This window comes from Magallana gigas, chromosome 1, assembly GCF_963853765.1.
Source record: "Magallana gigas chromosome 1, xbMagGiga1.1, whole genome shotgun sequence".
Taxonomy (NCBI): domain Eukaryota; kingdom Metazoa; phylum Mollusca; class Bivalvia; order Ostreida; family Ostreidae; genus Magallana; species Magallana gigas.
The window spans coordinates 60,966,447-60,989,560 of record NC_088853.1 but is presented as its reverse complement, the minus strand read 5'-3'; the positions used below and the strand labels follow the sequence as shown (position 1 = coordinate 60,989,560).

General features: G+C 34.9%; 1 protein-coding gene across 1 annotated transcript; it reads left to right on the top strand.

The window, feature by feature from the left end:
* Positions 1-19,823: 19,823 nt before the first annotated feature.
* On the top strand, positions 19,824-22,455 carry LOC136273847 (uncharacterized). The gene is made up of 2 exons (XM_066079513.1): positions 19,824-21,978; positions 22,417-22,455. Exon 1 carries the CDS (start codon positions 20,028-20,030, stop codon positions 21,120-21,122), a length of 1,095 nt encoding a protein of 364 aa, XP_065935585.1. The 5' UTR covers positions 19,824-20,027; the 3' UTR covers positions 21,123-21,978; positions 22,417-22,455.
* The last annotated feature ends 659 nt before the right edge of the window (positions 22,456-23,114 follow it).

Below are 23,114 nucleotides of genomic sequence, written 5' to 3'. Positions count from 1 at the left end.
CGGAAATTTGTTTGAAAATTTTTGGTTAAAAAATAAGCAAAGTCGTCATTTAACAGGAAGTTGACGTCCGATTGGTACAAAAATATATCCCACTATATGGCATGCCTATACAAATAATGTGTAAAAATGTCAAGCATCTGCGATAAACAGTTGCTGAGAAATCTTTGACGAAAATTTGTTTGAAAATTTTGGTTAAAAAATAAGCAAAGTCGTCATTTTACAGGAAGTTGACGTCCGATTGGTACAAAAATATATCCCACGATATGGCATGCCTTAACAAACGCTGTGTTAAAATTTCAAGCATCTGCGATAAATAGTTGCTGAGATAAATGCGACAGAAATTTTTGTTACGGACGGACAGACAGACGGACAGACAGACAGACAGACACACAAGGGTAACAGTATACCCCCTCTCCTTCGGAACGGGGGTATAATTAATCGGTTGTTTTATAGCATTTTTCTAACTTATGTGAATAATTTAATTTTACATAACTTTCAAAATTATCAATGTAAATAATTACAGGTTTATTTACTGTTAGTATTTTTACATCGTATTCTCTGAAACCAATAACAATATTAATGTGAGAAGAAAAAAAAATCCCGCCGAATACTGAAAAACCGATTTCAGATTGTAATCATACGGATTTCATTTTTGGTATTGAATATTGTGTTACAGTAACTTTTTTTCTCTGGAATTTTTAAATTTACGGCACTAAAAAGAATCATGAATATTTCTTTTGAGCAATAAATATATTTATAGAAGTAATATTTTTGGCTAATTCTGTGAATAAATAATTTTTTGCTTAAAATATAAGTACCAAATTAATTTAATTAATCAATTGAACAATTATGTACATATATGTTTCTAATATCGGTATTTCTTTTATTTCGTGTTTTCTTAAAATTAATTCTTACTAACAGAGTTAGCGAAAAAATCCGAGAGGAACCGAATCGATCGGGATAAAAGCGTGTCCAAAGCGAGCAAATGGTTTCGTGCGAGAATCGTTTCGTGTAAACCGTTCAGCGTTTCGTGTAAATCGTTTTGCGTTTCGGGCAAAGCGTGCAGCGTTTCGTGTAAACCGTTCAGCGTTTCGTGTGAACAGTTTAACGAGCGTGTAGCGAGCGTGCAGCGAGCGTGTGGTGTAGTAGTACGTTTCAGGGTATGTAAGTAATTCACTTTTTCAGTTAACAGCATCATAGAGCCAAGAACTAAAGTTGAATCCGGGTCAGATGAAATCTGCACTAAAGGTCTTGAATTAATAATAGAACACACTTCTGCCATAAACGTTGTCAAAGTTTCATGTGTTAATTGTTTGGAATTTAGATCAAGTAATATCGCATCAAGGATTCTTCTTGTCAGACCAATCATCCTCTCCCAGGAGCCACCCATATGCGAAGAATGAGGAGAGTTAAATATCCAAACTGTTCCATTTTCACGTAGATGTTTTTTAATCGGACCATCTTCAACATTCAGAGTTTGTAATCCTAATTCATCTGCTGCTCCTACAAAATTTGTACCCTTATCTGATCTAAATATTTTGACCCGTCCACGTAATGCTTCAAAGCGTCGTAAGGCGTTGATAAAGGAAGGGCTAGACATTTCTTCTATTACTTCGATATGTATGGCTCGTGTGGTTAAACAGCTGAACATGATTGCCCACCGTTTATTGTTTATTACTCCACCACGTGTCTTCCTTGCAAAAACTGTCCATGGACCGAATGTGTCCACTCCTACTGTGGTGAATGGAGGACCAGGAGTAATTCTGTCAGAAGGTAAATCAGCCATTTTTTGTAATTCGAATTTTCCACGAAGTTTTCTACATGTGACACATTTGTGAATAAATGAAGACACCTCACGTTTTGCACCAATCATCCAGAGGCCATTCTTTCTAAGCGCTCCCTCGGTAAAATGTCTTCCTTGATGTCTAACTGAATCATGGTAGAATCGAATCAGGAGTGTTGAAATATGATGTTTATTTGGCAATATTATAGGATTGATTTCTCCAGTAGGTAACACATTCTTCACATTGTTAAGTCTCCCACCTACGCGAAGTAAACCTTCACTGTCAATGAATCGGGAAAGGGTTGAAATCTGACTATCCTTTGAAACAGTTTTTCTATTTTGTAGAGAGAGGATTTCTTTGCTAAAACACTCTTTCTGTATTTCTTTCAACACAAAGAGCTAGAGCCACGAAGCATCAAAATGTGCCTTAAAATTTTCACAAAACTGAAGTTTGAAACAATACAAATTGTAATTACTTATAATGTAGGGCACAATATTCTGCTTCTATGCATATGAATTTTTTTCACTTCGGCCCCACCGTTTAGCACATGCGCATCATCAAACATACTTTGATCGTTAAAAAATAGCTGAAAATTGTAGATTTTACTGCAGTATTTCCCAAATTTGAATGTGGCCACACTTAAGTACCTCTTTGAAACTTTAAAAACTGAGAGATATTGCATAAATGCTTCCGCCTGCAAAAATTCGTAGAGGTACTCAAGTGTGGCCAATGTGTATTTTACAAATTTTGAAAATTTTAATAACAGAAAATAACACTGACCACTCTATTTTAGGGTAATTATTTGCTTCCTTTTTATTGAAATAGCAGAATTTAATTAATAATGATAAAGAATTATTTGTGATTATTTACAAAATCATCATTTTATTAAATATTTGAGGAAGAAATGCATATAATCTGAACTTTGACATGTTTTATCTAGTAATTTTATACAGTGTATTCATGCTTACATCGTGCATCATCAATGACGTCATAGTTTGACGTTTGCGACGTCAGTTGAATCTGTACATGGAATCTTGAGTTCTTTCAGTATTTTGCCAATAGAATTGACCAGTAAAGTATGCATTTTTAAAAAGCATTATTTCTATGTACCACGGTATTATTCAATTGCAGTAGAATATGAGATACATGAACATTGCTATAAAGAGAAAAAAAAATAATTGGCAAAGTTAACATTGTACATACGTAAGTAAATATATATTCCTATACCTTTATGTAGAATAAGTGATAGCATGTATACGTAGCTAGTTGTGGGTTTTTTGTCAAACGGTGAAATGCATTAAACGAAAGGAAAGATGCAAGAGATTTTTTTCACACAAGTACGTGTTCCTGAATACCGCGGGAGAAAGACAGTCGACATCACATGAAAACATGTACATATATGATAAACTTAATTTATTCCGTCAAAAAACTTGATTATTGAATTCCTAAGTACATCTGTAATTGAATTTTAAGCCAATCGTCCCTTGCATAAAAACAATTTGCAAATACATACGTCTTTTCTTTATGAGCCTATTGATGATCAGTGTTGATTTGTCGCGTGGTCAATGTATTTTCGGTGAACCGTTACATGCAGTTACAATCCTTTCTTAAAAGATCGATTGTGTCCGTTTCGATGAAGACGGCTTTTGGTATACACAGCTTAGAATACATTATCAGCATGTGCTCTATATAGAAGTCTAATCCTAATTGCGATGTCTTTGTTGATAATTTGTCCAATAAAATAAAAAATCACTCTAAATGTGTGTACATCGGTGACTTACTTTTGCCTATAAAATTCTCGATTGAAATCATCTTTGATTATTTTACGCGTATTAAATCTAATTAAAGTGTTTCTTGTATGGAATATAGAAAAAAATCAGATTGCCGGGCCCTTTCTTAAAAAAAACCAACAACGATGAGTACAGATAGATTTAAAGCAGTATTTGTTTCCATTCAACCCCCACCCCCCTTCCCTACCCTCTGAAAAAATCGATTTACGGCCGAGTTCACTACAAATCTATAGATATGATAACACTACAGGCTTGCTATGAACTCGACTTTTCAAGACAATTTTACAACATTATTTATGTGCTACTGCTTGATGTTTTAAATAAAAATGTTCATTTTAACCTATCTTCGCTCCGAAATAGTACACCCACATTCTCTCTCTCTCTCTCTCTCGTTCTCTCTCTGAAATATGATCTTAATTCTAAGACATTTACGGATAGCTTATCACTTGTAACAATTCTCAAAGGACATGAATATCACTAGAAAAAATGAAATGTAAATGAATAGACATTATGGCATTTATAAGGAATAATTAACTCATAAGAATATTTTTAAAGAAATCGATATTCTTTTTTCATTTAATTAATAAAAATTAAAACACTGCTGTAATGTCATTCCTTTGTTCCAGCAGTCAAAAATTTTACTTGTGACAGTCCGATATATTAGAGAGCTTCTTGATATCAGACCATTATCAGTAGTTACAACACTGTTATTCTTTAAAATCAGGCTGTCTCAGGAATCAACAATGATATTCCCTGGCTATATATGCCTCAAACACTTCTGTACGAAAAAATATCACTGTTCTCGGCCCTATAACGGGCCTCGAAACTGTTTTATATTATTTCATACAGAACTGCTTTCGGCATACTAGTACATCCATTACATAAACACAGTCGCTAAAAGGTTTTATTTTTCACTTGAACAGTTCGTGAACAGTGAGCGCACCCTGATTGCGCTCTAAACGAACGGCGAATTTGGATAGCGCTTATGAACGGTGAACTGAGAGCGAACGCAGAGCGCAAGGTGAATGTTGAACGATATATGTACTCTATGTGAACGCAAGATGAATGATTTATTCGGAGTGCCCCGGGCGGTATTGTTACATTGTGTTTCGTTGGTAATCAGGAAATAATAACAATAAACTACATATTTGTATTGTTATAAGCCTAAATATAATATTATCTGACTAAATAATAAGTGAACACTGAGCGAACGCAGTGAGCGCATGCATGGCGAAATCTTTGTGAACGCACGGTGGGCGATTTGTGCACGATGAGCGGGAACGGAGCGGAGCGGAGAGCGCACATGAACGCACGGTGAGCCCACAGGAAACTGGGAAAATTAAACATTTCAAAGAACTGAACCGTTGCATCTAACTGCTGTAAAGCGCCAGTATTGGGTGAAAATATCGAAGCCTTGAAACAAGTAAAATAATCATGTAGAATAATGTACACAGACTGTTACAGTAATGCATCAAAATTCGAGATTACATATATCTCTATTAAATTCAATTACTGTATCTCTGACATATTTATATATTTATTTTTAATAATTTGTGATTACATTGGTAGAATTCAATGATTAATCCTCAGTTATACATTGCGCATCATCAGCATTACTTCATGCAGTTTCAAATTGCAGAAAAAAGAACATATATAAATGTACCGCCGTTATATTGACCTTCAGCACTGGTCCCTGTAATATGTTTTAAACTATATTGTAAATAAGCTTTTCATGCTATTTTCATCAATAAATTTATTTTCATAAATTAATTATAATGTCTACATGATAATTTTATTTATGTTTTTTTGTTTATTTTATTAGATTCAAGTCATACGTAGTTTTATCATTTCATGACGTTACTTAACAAACATGACGTCTGTTCTACATTTTTCATCAAAACAATGCCATATTGTAAACTCCGTTTATAAAAAAGTATGATAGATATCGAAAAAAGAAAAAGAGTTATGAAAAGCTAAGATCCTACCCTATATTTTACCAAAATATGGTAATTTTTAATGATAGGGCATTTTTTGATGCTTCGTGGCTCTCGCTCTTTTTCAGCATCCCGACAGGATTGTACACTGATACTGTTTTTACACATATGCCATCCATAACAAGAATGAGTTCTGTGCTTGAAAGACTTGATGACGTGTCTTAAACAGGCGACAAATTTGATAAAGGTTTTCCACTTAGAAAATTTCTCTGCAAGTTCAGTTATACAGTTCTTTGACATCTTAGTGGTGGTTTTCATGACCTGTACATCTGGACGATTTTCCTTGTCATCCTGTGGATCTATTAATGGGAAGTCATATATTTTATTAACCTCATTGTCTTCATGTTGTTCTAAAAGCCACTGAGGTCCTTGTAACCATTCACTATTCTGTAGCTGTTCACTCGAAAAGTTTCCTCGTGTCGCACAGTCGGCAGGATTTTTATGGGTCGGTACATAATTCCAATGGTCAGTAGAACTCATCTTTAAGATTTTGCTCACACGATTTATCGCATATGTATAGAATCTTTTCGATTGGTTGTATCCAAGGACAACTTTACTGTCGGTGTAATATTTCACAACATTCGGTTTTACATCCAATTGTTCAAAACAGTTTGTCTGATTTCTGAAGCAAGGACGGCTCCACAAAGTTCTAACCGTGGTATTGAATGTCCTTTCATTGGAGCTAGTTTGGCTTTTCCCAGTATAAATCCCAAATGGCTTGCGTTGTCATCATCAGTGATTTTCAAACATGCAGTTGCTGCAATCGGTTTTTCTGACGCGCCACAGAAGACATGTAATTCAATGTTGTTAACACAACTTAATGAAACAGGTAAATACATCCTAGGAATTCTCAAGCTTTGTAAACACTGTAGAGATGATTTCCACTATTTCCATCTGTGATCTATTGTGGTTGATAATGGTTGATCCCAATCGGCACCAACTGATTGTCGAAGAAGGATTTTCCCGGACAAGGTAATAGGTGACAAAAAGCCCAACGGATCAAAAATGCTATTCAGGAATGAAAGTAACCCTCTCCAAGTGTTTGGGTTTTCACCGTCTTGAATTTCAAAAAAGAAACTGTCATGATTTAAGTCCCATGATAAAACGGGACTATGCTGTAGGGGTAAGACTGAGTTTTCTCCAAAGTGTACATCTCTAAGGTTCTTGTTCAAGTCCTCTTCACAGAAACTATTCAAAATCTCTCTAACATTCCAGGCAATCTTGTGTAACCGTAAATTCCCATTTTCTTTAAACACTTTATTTGGTGTCTTAGAGTTGTATACACCAAAAATGGGTAAATACCACATTTTATTCGAGAACAGGAGCTATTTCTGCAGCACCACTATCAAACACTTTCTTCATAAATTCAATAAAATGAGTCTTTTTCACTTCATTTTTCTTTAAGCTAGCATCCAAAATTTGAGCTCTTCTCCATGCTTGAGCTCGATTGTTTGGCATCATGGGTTTCGAGTCTTCTACAGACAAATCAATTTTGTCATCATCAGAGGATTTTTGAAACAAAGCGTCATATGCGTCTAAAGCTTGATGTTCTTTCACTTGAAAATGATTTTCACATGGATTGAATTGTGTCGTACGTCCATTGTTAAGAATGGAGGTTTTCATCACACGAACAAGGTCTGGGCGATGAACTTTTCCGAGACATACATCTCCGATTATGACCCATCCTTATCCTAGCTTTCGAGCGAATGGAGGTTTCATTGGTCCAGTAATCTGATGAAAACATGATGTGCTTCTGGAACATCTCTACCAATCAGTAGTTCAATGTTTAAATCTTTTTCTATTGGTGGACGCTCCTTGACAATTGAATTCAAATGATAATGAAAACGAGCAACATCTGGAGTAGGAATTTCCGATCTTTCATTTGGTATATCATCACATTCAATAGTTATTGGAAGTTCATATTGACAATCTTCATGCACTGATTGAACACATTTTCCTTCGATTCTTCTTCCTGTTATAGTTGTAGTTCCTGAACACGATGACAGAGAATATTGGGTGGAAGGGCCCTGAACATCCAGACGATCACAGAGTCTAGGAAAAATGAGTGTTCTATTGCTTTGATCATCCAGTATAGCGTGGACTTTTATGGCTTTATTGGATTTTGACGTAGAAACACATTCACTAACACTATTTTCCCACAAGAACGTCCTAAAGAGGCTTTGTCACACAACACGGTACATTTTGAGGCAACGTTTTCTGATGTGTTATCCTCCCCGCCATTCTCTCTGACAGTTGAATGTTGGTTTTCAAAAGACTTTGTTAATCTGTCAGTATGCATCAATGTTCTGTGATTATTGCTGCCACATTTTTCACATTTTACTTTAACCTTGCAGTCTCTGGACATATGATTTGTTGATTCGCAACACTTAAATGCGTTTTTCTTTTAAAAACTTTCGTCGATCTTCAAGTGGCTTTGATAGAAACTGTCTACAACATAACAATGAATGTTCAGCTTTATGAATAGGACAGCGTTTCATTGTTTCTTGTTGAACACATGTTTTGCGGTTCCGAATACTGTCTCGTCTATTTCCACGTGCATGTGTTGAACTTGGGGCGATACGCGGATTGTCATACACAAATGCTAGATCATTTTTCACTTCACTCATATCTCTAATGAAGTCAATTAACACAGACATTGGTGGAAATGGTACTTTATACTGTTTCTTGTACGTTGAGGCACGAGTTGTCCATTTTTCCTGAAGACTGTAGGATTGAGGAAGTGTCAAAATATGACAACAGTTGTGAATAATAAACATCAGATTTTGTAGATTCTAACTCTGACAATATGTCCAATAAATCATAAAGTATGTTCATTTCTTTACTTGAAAGTTTTGGAAAGTTGTCTAACTTTTTCTTTATAGTTGCTTCAACCATCTCTGGGCGCCCGTATCTGTCGTGTAGAGTTCCCATATTCTCTGAAGTCCTCTTTCAGGTGCATGAACATTGAAAGCACGGGTACTAGAAGCAAATGTGCTGGAGGTTGGCCCCAGTCACTTTACTAGCAAGTCCATTTCTTCAAATGGTGAAACATTGAGTTCATTCACAATGCGCTTAAAACTAGTTTTCCACACAATAAATGTTTCAGGACTATCATTGAACTTGGAAAATCTGGTTAATAGTAAGTCTTTCTTGAGGAGAAATTGCACAAGTCCACCTAGAACCGAGTCGTCTTGTACTGTGCTGTGTAGTTGAGAGTTTGGATTGTTTGGAACAGGAGGATCCTGATCATAAAATATGTTTGGCTTCGGTGTTGCCTGAACTTTCAGTTTTTCTCTGGGTTTTTATAAACATAATGATTCAGCATAAAATGGTTCCTTTTCTTGTTAGATTTTGTATGCACAATATTGTTCTTTATTCAATTTTGTTTTCAAATAAAGATCTTCAATTGGTTTTGGATCACTAAAATGTTGCGACACATATTGTTCCGTTAAGTCTTTTTTGTTAACATAGGATCGTTGAGAGTGTGCACTAGATGATTCACTGTCTAAAATTATCTGTGGTAAAACTTCAGCGGCTTCTAATTTCAATGCTTGGAGGCGAGTTAATACTGAGGTAACTACAGTATCGTTTCTTTCAAATTCAATTTCACTTTTTCGGATCATTTCTTTGTCACTATTTCGAGTAAGAAATAACATAACATCTTTGAACACAGCATTGTGCTTGGTAGGAACTCTCTTCAACTCATCTTCTATCTTCCTAAGTCTCTGTAAATCACCAACTTCAGCTTTGTCCAGATTTATCAATAAATCTTCCATTTTTGTCCAATGTTTTTGCAACTTTTTTTGAAAATCATGAAGTTGACTTTGGTAAAATCCTTTACCTGCATCCTTTTTTGTTCGTGCTCTTGCTCCGAGTGATTTCGGGATGGCATCGATAGTTTTCTCATCTGCTTCATGAAGCGATTGTTGATATTTTTTATGGTCTAACTGTCCTATATCAGGATTCTGCTGAATTTCAGTTATCCCTTGGTCAGGGTCTTTGACGTTAACTGGATCAGCTTGTTTGTTTGGTCCTGGAACAGGTTTCTTTTCCTCCAACAAATCAGGTTCCCGTACGGTATCTGTTTCTCCTGGATCAGGGTTTGATGCCATGGTATACGAAATCGTCTTACTATAATGCCTTGTGCATAGTTAACCCGAACACGAGCACTTTTCTATCCACTTTATTCTTGCGTAGTTCTGTATGTATGGTAAGAAGCTACAATATTACAAAGGAAAAATATCGGTACATATATCATTACCCAAAAAGCATGTTCCGCAAACACAGAAAATACTATAAATGTTTAACATTAATGCAATACACAAATAACTATTACATGTGTTTACTCGTTACAATACTATGCAACTTTATCCAGACTTATAAAAACTTCACTTAAGATGTAAATACTACGGTATCTTAGAAAAGACTTAAGAGTAAAAATCAACAAGCATCAAGCATTCCATGGAAAGTGGAAATAATATTTTTTGAAAAGCTGCTTGTATATTATTGATTTTAATCTACTTCACACAAAATCCCTGATAAACAATGATTTTTGTCATACTATGGGAATGGTATCCAAGGAAATTTATTTCCTTAGTTACGGGTGCACAAACCTTTTAAAATTAAACAATGATTTTAGCTAAACATCTACGTAAATTATTCCTTTACATGATATTATATAGTATTTTGCTTTTTGTATTTATGATAAGATTGAGTTTTCCCATTTTTAGGAAAAAATAAAATTTAAAATTATTTCATTGTAATTGTTGACATAACAACAGGAAGAGAACATGCATTTAGACGCTTATCAATTTTCAAAAATTGCACATCTTTATCACTTTATATGCAAAACTTACAACCACTGCTGGAAAAATGAATTATGTATTTCTGTTAGTGATCATCTGTACTATATACATGCAAAATAAAATCCATAGGCAACTTTGAGGGGGAAAAGTTGTACAAGGTTTAAAAGTATATCAAATTTGCATTTTAAGCTTTTACAAAGGGGTAAAGGTAACATAAAAACCAAGTATTATTAAATTGAATAGATCATATTGTACCTTATTTTTAATATATTCCTTGGTTAAAGATGCACAATAAGTCAAATTTTCTATTTTATAAAGTTTTTTTTAAAAATGACATTTTAAAGATCAATCATTTTCATCGAAAATTAGAAAACATGGACACACGGACGTAAGGGCAAATATAAGGTAAAATACTTATTTCATTTATAAATGAGGTATTTTACTCCTCAATGTGGTTGAATAATAAGTTTAGTGAAAATCTGCATACAAAACAATAATTTAAAATATTATGTACCAAGAAAAGCAAAGGAAGGAGGTCAGGTTTTACCCTCTGAGTTCATTTGATTTGACCTTTTTGTACTTAAAGTGCAATTTTCAACATAATGAAATATGACTTAGATATTCTTGACAAAAAATATGAACAATAACATCATATACCAATATTGTTTTTCATTATATAAGTACTATAATGATGGTCAGAATGAACATATAAAATAAATGTATATATAATATATATTTTGTTTAAGTTGCATCTTTCCTGACCTTTTTGTACTTAAAATTACCCAACTTTTAATGACAAGTGTGATTTGAAATAAAAGCTTTCTAAATGTTTAGATTTCTTATGATTTCAATGCAGTTTTCTGGATACTTTTTTTTCCATTTCATAAATAAGATATCATATATCAATGTTTAGAAAGAGGCCTTTAAATGTCAAATTCTTACAAAATTGGCTTAAAATATTCGAGGTTTTTTCTTTGTATTTGAAGCAGTTTACACTAAAAGTCTATCACCTACAAAGCTCTCTGAAGGGCGCGTAATTATTTAATATAACCTCAGCTTAGAAGAAAGATATGCTCTTCATCTCTATATGTAATACTGAATCTCCAGTCTACTCTAACATGTCTAAGAGATTTCAAGTTGTTCTGATAAAATCAAACACCAATAAGATTATTGTGGGGTGGGGTGGGGGGGGGGGGGGGTGTGTGGGTGGAAGTCCATCATAGTTCATAGTTCAAAACATTGCTACATGAAAAAGTATGTGCAGAGATGTTTTTTAAAAAGTGAAAGTCAGAAAAAGAAATCAAGGAGGTAACTTATTCCTCAGAAGGCGAAATATCCAATTTAGATGTTCATCTGATTATCATATTATTTTATAGTTGAACACAGTCACCAATAGTTTCCTTCTTTCACTGATATCAGCCCGAATCGTATTTGGATGTAACGATAACAAATAAATGACAATAATTATTTCAGTTAAATTGGTCATATCCGCCCCCTCCCAGCACCCATGCATGCAAGAATATCACATAAGAAAAATTGTCTCAAAAATATAATTATGTATATGCTTACTTTGAGAATTGATCTACTAAGCCACTTTTAAAAAGTGTTCTGTTCATCTCCCTACTCGATCAGTAAATAAACTTTTTGTCATTAAGATGGGGAAATATTTTTTCTTCAAAATCTAATAATCAATTATTTTACATAAAATTCAACTTTCAACTTTTGATTGAATTGGTCTGCTAAAAATTTAGATGATTTAATTTGTATTTAAAATCAAAGTAATTCAGAGAAATATTTTGACAGTCAGCTGATATAGATAGTACAGTAGCCTTAATATCAATATGTGAATTGTTGGTTTATATTCATATGCATAAATTTATTTCCTATTTAGTCTTGGTTTTGTCAATGTGATCAGGGCAGTTCAAATAGCTTGACATAATCCTGTATTACTGCTTTTACTTCAGAACTTGCTGAATGCTCTATCTAACATGGATTTTATTCTTTATTTAACAATGTAAAGTAAACACAAATAAAAAAAATCTTAAAAATATCAACTTTAATTTTTACCATCATTAATTGTAATAATTTTTACTGAAAATAATTCAACAACTCAAATGATCAAGTGGTAATTAATCATTATGCATCAGCATTGACATATTTTCAAAAATTGACAGAGTATAAGTCAGGCACACATTTGCTTTGAAATAGTTCAGAAAATACTTGTTTGTACCATTGTATTTAACCCAAATATCCCTATATATAATTATTAGGGATGTCAACAAGTACCCGGTTAACCGGGTACTCGATCGAACGTCCGAGTATCGAATACTATAATCGGTACTCGGATGTATATTTTCTAATATTTCTAAGTTTATTTAATAATGCATTAATTATATATAATTTTGAATTCTCTTTGATAAGATTTTCAGTTTTAGTTGATAGCCAGCTTTTCTTTTCTGTGGAACAAAGTGGCTAACATTGTTGTTTATCTTCAAAGATGAAAGAAATTCTGCTAAAGAAAATCATCTCTTGTCAGCTATAGTATTTGTTGGTGTGTTTTTTTTTCAATTGCACTTTCACCCTCTTCTTTTGCAAAATTTAAATATTTCAAGCAATGTCTCTGGTCTGTCTGGTATGAATATTTTAATTGTTGTGTAGACATGGTAGATTTTAGTGCCCATCCTCATTTAAGTTGATTCATTTGGCTTGCATGTGACTCATTTTCTGTTTACAACCCACTAAGTTATCCGTAATAAAACAAAGAACCCGTTACAACTAATACACCTTCCATCCCCTATTTAATTAAACTGTCTTGAAAACTCATACAGTAAAGTATTTAACTGTTATAACTCATTTAATATATGTGTAAAATCTTGACTTTTTCTAGCAATATGGTACAAATAGTTGATTTTATGTGAATACAACATTAATTATCAACATATAGAATAATAAGAAGACTGATCAATTATTCACACAAGATATATTTAAACATGTACTTGTATACGTGTAGCTACCATATAGTCTTTACATGTATGTTAATACATTTTTCATTAAAAGTTTGTTATTGTCCTTGATGCACAAATACTATGTACACTAAGCAATCACGTATAAATTTTCTTTGTCATGTTTTAACTTTTATTTATAATTTTGTGTGCATTTTCATGTTAATCCGAATTTTCACGAAGATCTACAGCATCCACTATTTCTCCCGTGAAAGAAATGCTTGCTAGTAGAAAATAAGAAACCAGTAAAAGCTTTCACTTACCATGATAATGAACTAAATAAACACTTCTATAATCCAGAAACTAAAATCCATAGTCGTCTCACTTCAGCTCCGTAGAAATATTGGATGTAAACAATGTAAAAAAAATACCGTTTTTACCTCCTTTCGTAAGAGAGTCATATCAAAGGGAGGTAATTAGAGTAAAACTTGCACGTTTCCAGGTGTATAAAATCAGTATTTATTTATAAACGGGTGACTTGCCTAAAGATTTTTTAATTGATTCTTCTAGAACAAATGTCATAATATAAATATGTAGTGTTAGTTAACCTTGGCATGGTTGTAGAATTTTATAAAAATGCACTAATTTGACTGGTGTTTGCATGCAAAATTAACAAAAAAATTCATGTTAAAATGAGGTACAAATCAGTCAGTCTAAAAGCACGTGGTTTCCATAGTAACAGCACGAATAAAAATAAAATACCCAAATAAATTTAATACAATCTTCATTATGATTATCTGAATATGCGTTTTTATCATTATTGTTTTTTATGTCACTTTCCATATTTTTCACAAAATGCTCGATGATTGCTGATTTTGACTCTTAAATGTTATAACAAAAGAGAATTGATATAATAATTAGTAAACTTTGATTAACACAGCAAAAAAAATTTGTAAACTTACATTTGTGACCTGACTGCAAACTACAGATACATTGGCGGTAAAACTGCACGGACTAACGCTCTTCAGTAAAGAAGTCAAATATATATACCCTAGAAATTAATTGAATTTCGAACCCGATGGAAAACACAATATTGCCTATCGTAACAGCACAATGAGGATCCTCTACTAAAAACCTTCAGGTATAGTTGTCAATTTGTAATACATGTGTGAAAGTAGAAATTTGACACTAAAAACAAATAAAAAAAATAAAATAAAGGAATTAAAGCATTTACTTTAACCAGATTCAAGTTAAGTTTAAAGTCTTAAAAAATAAGATTTAAAGATCTTGAAAGATTAGGTCTTGGTATATAGGTTAGATATTTTATGTTTCTTTCTTTTAATACAGACAGGAAAACCCTGAAAGGTATCAAGCGCTCGAGAAGCGGACATGTACTCAAGGGCCACCTAGGACGACGAAGTACAGTCCGGTGTCACCAGAGTACAGCCCGGCATCACCGGAGTACAGTCCAGCGGTACTAAAATCACCAACCCATATGCCGCTTACATAATCTAACTCCGTTTCAGGCACCACTTACGTCATTGGGATACCTTATTGGGTGTTTTACTCAACAGACGTCACCTGACCATTATCCTCTAAAAGAGGAGGTGACAGCGCTATGCGAATGAGTTGACTCTGTTCGAGTAGATCTCTTACAAACTTCCATGATTGTAAACTTTATCCAATATTATTTTTAAAAAATGAAGTGAATTACTTATCAGTGAAAATAAAACTGAGGGTTTTTTTTTTAGTGAATATAATTTCTGAGTACTAGGGTGTGCTTAGATTCTTTTTCATACTTGTCAAAATTGGAGAATTAAAATTTTGAGAACTGTCTTTCTTTTTTTCTTTAAAATTAATGTAAATTGGTGTTGAAAATTCATCACCAAAATGTATGTGGTAACAAACAAATAAGTTGTCTATTGCAATATATTACTTACAGACACACGTTGGTGACTTTTCTCTATGCATACAAAAATTGGAAGGTAAAAAAAATTAAGAAATCTTGGACATCTTGGACTTTTATAGTCTCTGGTATATCATGGGTGTGTCACGGACAATCCCTTTCAATAGTAGTGGAAAATACATGGTTAAAAAATAGTCTGCAGATGTTTGAAAAGTTACAATTCGTCTTCTTGCAAATACAAATAACCCATGTTGCATGTATTTAATGAAAAAAAAACCAAGGTTGAAAATGTCTGTGATTCAGATGTGACCCCGAATTGACACTGACTGTAGGGTCCCTCTTGACTGTAGAGTCGCCCTTGACTGTAAAGACACCCCTGACTGTAGAGAACACCCTGACTGTAGAGTCACCAATGACTGTAGAGTCACACCTGGATTGTGACCTCAATTATGACCTGTGTGGGTGGGACCTGGGAATCCCCATGACGTCATCTTGACTCTAAAGTGACTGCACAGTATAAACCCTACTACTACCAAATTTCGTCCCACTTGACGTTGTCCTAAGTGCAGTTTGCTCCAGCAGGAAGATTTTTTGCTGTGCTGCATAGGTCTGGTTTTCAAAAGAAAAGTTATATTTGAAAATTAAAATTATTAGAAAAAATATCTGTTAATTAAATGTACATGGTCCGATATCAATGCACTGAGAATAATACCGTTAGTCTTAAATTTTTCTTGTTCAATACGCATACTGTATTGTTCCAACTCGCACACACAGACATTTTTAGGGGAAGTCATTTGTGTACGTTAATGTAACATAAACTAAAATTGAAATTTATGAAATTAAATTTTACTTAAACTTAAACGTCTTATTATATATTCGATGAGAGAAAAAGGACGTATCGCGTTTGGATGCTAAATTTAAAATTTGTGTTCCTTTTTTTATTAAGATTTGGTTTAAAGATTAATACTTATTGTTTCATGAACTACTGTATTCTTACTGTTTTAAGTCTTTTTGCTGTAAGGCGTTATGCCATGATCGTCAAATTTGTTACAGTTCATCCGATCTTGTAAGAGCTTTGTAGGATGACAAGCGCGCGAAACTGTATGGAAGCGGTATTTGATACCAATTTCGAAATATAACTTTGATGCTATTTATGTCTCTGCTCACCTGAAGTGTTTGGGTGGTAAAATATATACATGTATGCACAGTAGACGATTATTGTGATAAATTAAGTTCATTTATTCGTATGTACATGTATATTTAGTTAACAATTTTTAGGCTTGGGGGAAAATGTTAAAGTTTACAGACAGACAGATAGACAGACATTTTTTTCAGTTCCTAGAAATGCCTTAATTTGTAATTGAACTGTTTAAATTATTACCAATATTCTTGGTTTTGAAAAAAAAGGTTGGTTTTCATGTGTTTTGCCACAAATGATTACAGTAAAACTTGTTGAATCCAGATGTTGTGCATTTTGTAATGTTGTCAAATCCGATGATATTAGTCAGTCCCTTGACATTTCCGTATCATTTTGTTTAAAAAATGTTGTGCAATCCGGATATTGTCTATTCTGTAAACCGGCCGCGATGAAAAAAAACCGGCTGCTTATAATTAGTGAATAATATGTCCCGTATTCTGGCCACTTTTCGATCAGTATTTTGCGGGATAGTAACAGCTCAATTATCGATGAATTTTCCTGCCGTTGCTATTGATTTAAACAACTGTGAATATAAATTCAAAACTATCAACTCATTTCAATTTATACCATTAATTCTTATAAAAAATAAATTCGCATTTAGCTAAAATTAGATCAAAAAGGTATTGCATATTATACTTCACCCCAAGTTTTTTTTTCAGACCATGATTGTGAATACCGCACGAGTAAGACTGTCGATATCGTTTGTAATGCTTGTTGTATGGTTACACTTAATGTCCCATTCTTTATTAAATTCCCTTGTATTTAAATATTCATCAAATGTTTCCTGCATGAAAACAGTTTTCGTCATTATGTAATCAGCCACCTGTTGACTGTTAATTTGCTATAATGTCCTCTAAACCGGATGTTGGCTAATCCGGCCTAATTTCTCAGAACCATCCTCCGCTGGATTAGACAAGTTTTATTGAAATTTAGTGTTTCATTAGAGAACTGATCCATTCTACTTTTGCAAAATTTTAAAGATATATTATAATGTTTACAGTATCAAAAGAAAAGCACGAACAAGACAATGGAATCTAGAAGTTGTTGAGAATACCTGGATTGTAGTAGACATGGTTGTGTTCTAGGAGGTTTGCTCATGTAAATATCAACACAGACACATGTGATGATTACTGTCTCGTTTGATGCATAATTCATATTTACGTTGTCACACCAGAGTTTTAATTCTTTTTCTCCAGTTTCATCTAAAAGCGTACTATTCTCCTTTTGGATGCATTAGTTGTGAGCAAGGTGGAAATCTAGAAACATTAAATGGGGGAAAGTATGTAAATGATCATTGGTAATTAGGAATATTTTTTGGGAATAAAGCTAGATTGTTGTAATTTTTTAGAAAAGGGTTTTCAATTATTGTGACGAATTTTAATACAAATTAGAAATTAACTTGTAATTGTAAACACCAAGGAAACATTGTCGACAATTAAAACGCCCCCCCCCCACACACACACACACAATCTGGATCCGGTCTTATTCTTATTTACGCGGGAAGCAAAAAGAGAAAAGCGACTTCACCTCCTGGCATACTCTTACCCAAAAAGAAAAGGACAATGTGGCTGACATTATAATTTGTAAAGGGTGGGAGTGTTTATTTATTGTTATCTGTAAACGAAAAAAACTATAAAAATGAATAAAAAAAATTACGTTGTGAACACATCATTTAATTTTGTTAAAAATATTCAAAAATATGTATTTTTAAGTGTGCATATACTATTCAACAATCAATCAAATACATGATATATTGTTTTAATAACCATAAGGAAGTGTTGTCAAATTTGGTTGCACGACTCGTTTCGTATACACAGATGCATATTTCTAAATTTCCTCTTGACAATAAAGTTTGCTATGAATTTTTTCTCGACTGATTTTGTTGCATAAAGTCGTCGGAACCCGGGGGGGGGGGGGGGGGGGGGGGGGGGGGGGGGGGGCTTAGCCTAGGGGGTCTCACTTTTTTTGCAAAGTTAGACCTAACTATTAGGCACAAAGCAGAATAGAGGGTTCAGCCCCCCCTCCCCAAACACACTTTTTTTCGCAGGAAATATAATTGTTTAGTAATGTACCTTTGAAATATTGAGAAGTTAGAGTCATAAGCATACTAGTATAGGCGTCGAAACGGGGGGGGGGGGGGGGGGGGGGGGGGGGGCTAGGGGAGAAGTTGGAGTCATAGGCATACTAGCCCCCCACCCCACGGATTATAATTTTCATGAATTAGAATTGGTAGGTAAGATCTTTGTTTTGGAAGTATAGGTTCCCCCCCCCCCCCTCCCACGGATTAGGATTTTCATTTTGGAATTTACTTTCAATATTTCTGAGGATCAGTCAAGCCCCCCCCCCCTTTTCAATTTGTAATATAGACAATTTGCATGTCAATATATGTGATCATACGGGGTCAGACACGAAGAATAGAAATATGAACTTGGAAAAAGCCACATATTTTAACAATGGAATGAAAGTGTCCCGCATCCTTCTCTACGTGGTATAAAAATATTTTTTTCTTTCCTCATCGCAGTTTTGACTGATGTATGAAAATGCGTTACCGAGAGCAGAGCTTACCACGTAAAAAAGTCCTCAGATTTTGGGATCAATGAGTACGTTAACGGTTGGTTTTATTCAATTGCCCAATGACTGACACACAGTTTGAGTGAGAGTCTTGTTTATGTTCAGAGTTTTCGCGCACTTGTATCCAGTACCACTGTGGGCATTTCTCAAACTGAATGAGAATTTCGGCTGGGGTGAGAGTAGGATGCAAAGAATCTGGGCGCACAAGATAGTGATTTTGCAGGAACCATCGACACGAACCAATTGGGGTTTAAATGTCTATATCCTCAAAATGCTATGTACAAGTTTGATCGAACAAAAATCGATTTCTCAAACTATACTATGTTGAGAGTTTAAGTACAAGTCTATTCTGGCTATTGAATAAAACTCACAAGCTTTCTGAAAAGGGAAATGAGGGGTAAACCGATAAAACTTTATATTGGAAATTTTAATACACATGCATATATATTTTAATTGAATTATACTGTATATCATTATAAACTAGTATTAAGAACAGAAAATAGTGTTCATACGGCAGAAATCAATAATGACTAATATAATATACCGGTATTCTATTATAATTCAACATAATGTTATACCAACATACATTTATCGTATCAAGCTACATGTGTTTTGTGACGCATCTGAGAAAGCAATTGCTGCGGTTGCCTACATTCATGTGATTTATGATGAAAACAAACACTATGTAGGATTTGTTATTGGGAAGACCAAAGTTGCGCCCCCTCATGGGAATACGATACCAAGACTCGAATTGTGCTCTGCTCTTCTTGCAGTTGAAATCTACCAATTGGCCAATGAACATTTGAACATCGAGTTTGACTCTGTGAAGTAGAGTAGTTCTGGGGTATATTACCAACCAGACAAGAAGGTTTTTCATTTACGTTTCGAATCGAGTTGAGCAAATACTCAAGCATTCGACCCCGGAGCAATGGAATTACGTTCCTACAGGACTAAACCCTGCCGACATTGGGACCAGAGGCATAGCAGCTAACAAGCTTCAAAGCAGTGCTTGGATACAGGGACCCATTGATTTTCTCATGAGACAGTCATTAGAACCTGATGATGCCTCTAACCTGATTACCTGCAAATCTGATGTGAATACCTACCTGTCTGAAGTCGAGCCAGTACCTGAAGCTACATCTGGACAAAGTATTGTTGACAGATTTGAGCGGTTCTCTCAGTGGTCTAGACTGGTGCGTGCGTTCGGTATTCTGAAAACTAGAGCACGCCAAAGGAGAAAGAAGACGTCATACAATCAGTCTGTTACCTTCAGTGAAGCTGAAAACTTTATCATAAGTGTAGTACAGCACAGCGTTTATAGCGAAGAGATTCGATGTATCAGCAGTGCCCAGGCCCTTCAGAGAGGAAGCGCGATTCAAGCACTGGGTCCAGTCCTAGACGAGCAGGGCATCCTACGTGTAGGAGGGAGACTCAACAAATTGAAGTTGGATAACTTTGAGAGGAACCCAGCTATTATCCCAGGGTCTCATCACATTGCTACCTTACTAGTCCGTCATCACCATGACCTATTGAAACACCAGGGCCGTCACCTTACAGAGGGCGCTGTCAGATCTGCAGGACTCTGGATCACTGGAGGAAAAAGACTTGTGTCTTCAGTTATTTACAAATGCATCACCTGCAAGAAGCTGAGAGGAAAGATTGCGGCACAGAAAATGGCTTACCTCCCAGCTAACCGGCTTGAACCTGCACCTCCATTCACCAACGTCGGTGTTGACGTCTTTGGCCCCTGGCAGGTCATCACTAGAAAAACACGAGGAGGGAGTGCATCCTCCAAACGATGGGGTGTTTTATTTACATGCTTAGTGACGAGAGCGATTCACATAGAAGTAGTTGATTCGTTAAGTTCTTCAGCATTCATCAATGCAGTGCGCCGATTTACCAGTATTAGAGGGAAAGTTAAGATATTTCGGTCGGACAGAGGTACCAATTTCATTGGAGCAACAGACGACCTGAAAATTGATACCATCAGCGTTGAAGAGGACACATTGAAGAAGTTCTTATATGATTCTGGGACAAAGTGGATATTCAATCCCCCACATTCATCACACTTTGGAGGCGCTTGGGAAAGGATGAGATTGGGCTCGTACGAAGGATCCTGGACGCCATGCTAATGGAACCAAGTAATCGGAATGTTACTCATGATGTTCTCTGCACCTTGATGGCAGAGGTGACCACGATCATCAATTCCCGACCGTTGACGCCTGTGTCAGCCGACCCTGATAATCCGTTCGTGCTAACACCCAACGTACTGTTGACACAGAAACATTCTTCTGATTTCGACTGCCCCGAGTTTGGTGACATCAGTGTAAAAGATATGCTAAGATCCGAGTGGAAACCTGTGCAAGGTCTCGCGAACCAGTTCTGGAAGAAGTGGAAATCTGACTACCTCCACTTACTTCAGCCGCGCAGGAAATGGAAGAGTGAAGAGCCAAACATCAAGGAAGGTGACGTCGTGTTGATGAAAGAGGACAGTCCAAGGAACTTTTGGCCTATGGCAGTTGTGCAGAAAACATTTAAGAGTGATGATACTTTAGTTAGAAAAATTCAGATAAAGTTGTTAAGGAACGACAAACCTGTTATTCTAGTCAGACCAATTTGTGAAGTGATTCCACTGTTAGCTGTGTAGGAATTTTGTTTTATAAGTAACATGGTTAGTACATGTGGTACTTTTCCATCATTTATTTCATCGTCATGAGGCAAACTTCATTTTTGTAAGTTTTCAATCTGATTTAATTTGTCTTTATTTTCAATATGTGTAATAGTGATATCTTACAGATATCAGGCGGGGAGTGTGTTGTTACTTGTTTTATAAATATCGTTTTTGTACGAATCAGTTCATGTACGAGTTATTACAAAATTAGAACTCTTCTGTATTAAGAGGTGCACGATTTTTGCATCACTTTTTCCCGCTACAACACACTAGTCAGACGCTGTTAGCAATGTCGCACTACTTTGGTTCGCCACGGTGTAAGTATTTACAATATTTACTTCCTACATCTAGTTTTTATAATCATTCATAATGCCATATCGATGTGTTGTTTATTTTTTTTACGAGTCACTACATGCTGTATCGAGTCATGACGAATTTATTCACCATAAACGTATATCCTGTCAATAGATTATCCTCGTAATATAACAGAAATTAGTTTGTGAACGTGCATCTAATAGTTATAATTCATAATATTGTGTATTTATATTCATACCTTTATCTACGGTCCATCAGTAGCGTCATAAATAGGTCAAATATATGTATGCTTGCAATATATGCTAGTTTTCTTCATAATATGTGCTAAATGCATGATCTGCTCAGAACCTTAATATTGTCGTAGGGAAGTTGTGAAAATGTGTAATTTTGTGTCATATATGTTTTGATTATGTACTTATTATTGTTTTGTTTTATTGTAGCTTTTTACCAAGTTCACGAATAAATCGTTATCTAAAGTACGATTGGTTAGCTATCTGCATTCTTGAGGCAGAATAACACTACCACCTCATGTTATACATATGTTATACTGATAAGCTGTAAAGCTTAAAGAAATAAAGAAATGGATGTTATCAACTATTACAAAGATTGCAAAATTCATACATGTATAATTGTGCATTATCTTAAACTAGGTACATTGTAACGATGTGAAATTACAGTGATTCTTCAGCAAGGAAAAGACTGAAACTCACTCGGCGAACAAAAGTCCGGAGTACAGCCATAACTTCAGCAAAGATGTTGACGCTTCTGCAAACGAAGGTTGAAGAGCACAAGCAGAAGGAACAGACAGTCAAGAATGCTAGTGACATTCTTGAAAAATCCAGGACATCCGTGAAAGATGCTAACATCCTTACATCTGACATGTGTGAAGAAGACATTCTGCTGGTTGTCAGTGCAACATTTTGTCAAAGTTTCCTCAGTCTGCTAGGCAAACTATTAAATCATATTCCACCACATTTCCCTGGATTCGTAGAAAAGATTAAGACAATCCTAAAAGCAAATTCTAGTGCCAGTGAAAGCGATGCGAGGTATCTGTAAATGGTCATTTGAGTGTTCAAAAGTGTGGAAACTTTCTCAAAACACAAACAGAGAACTTTTTCCAGAATTCATTGTGGACTGC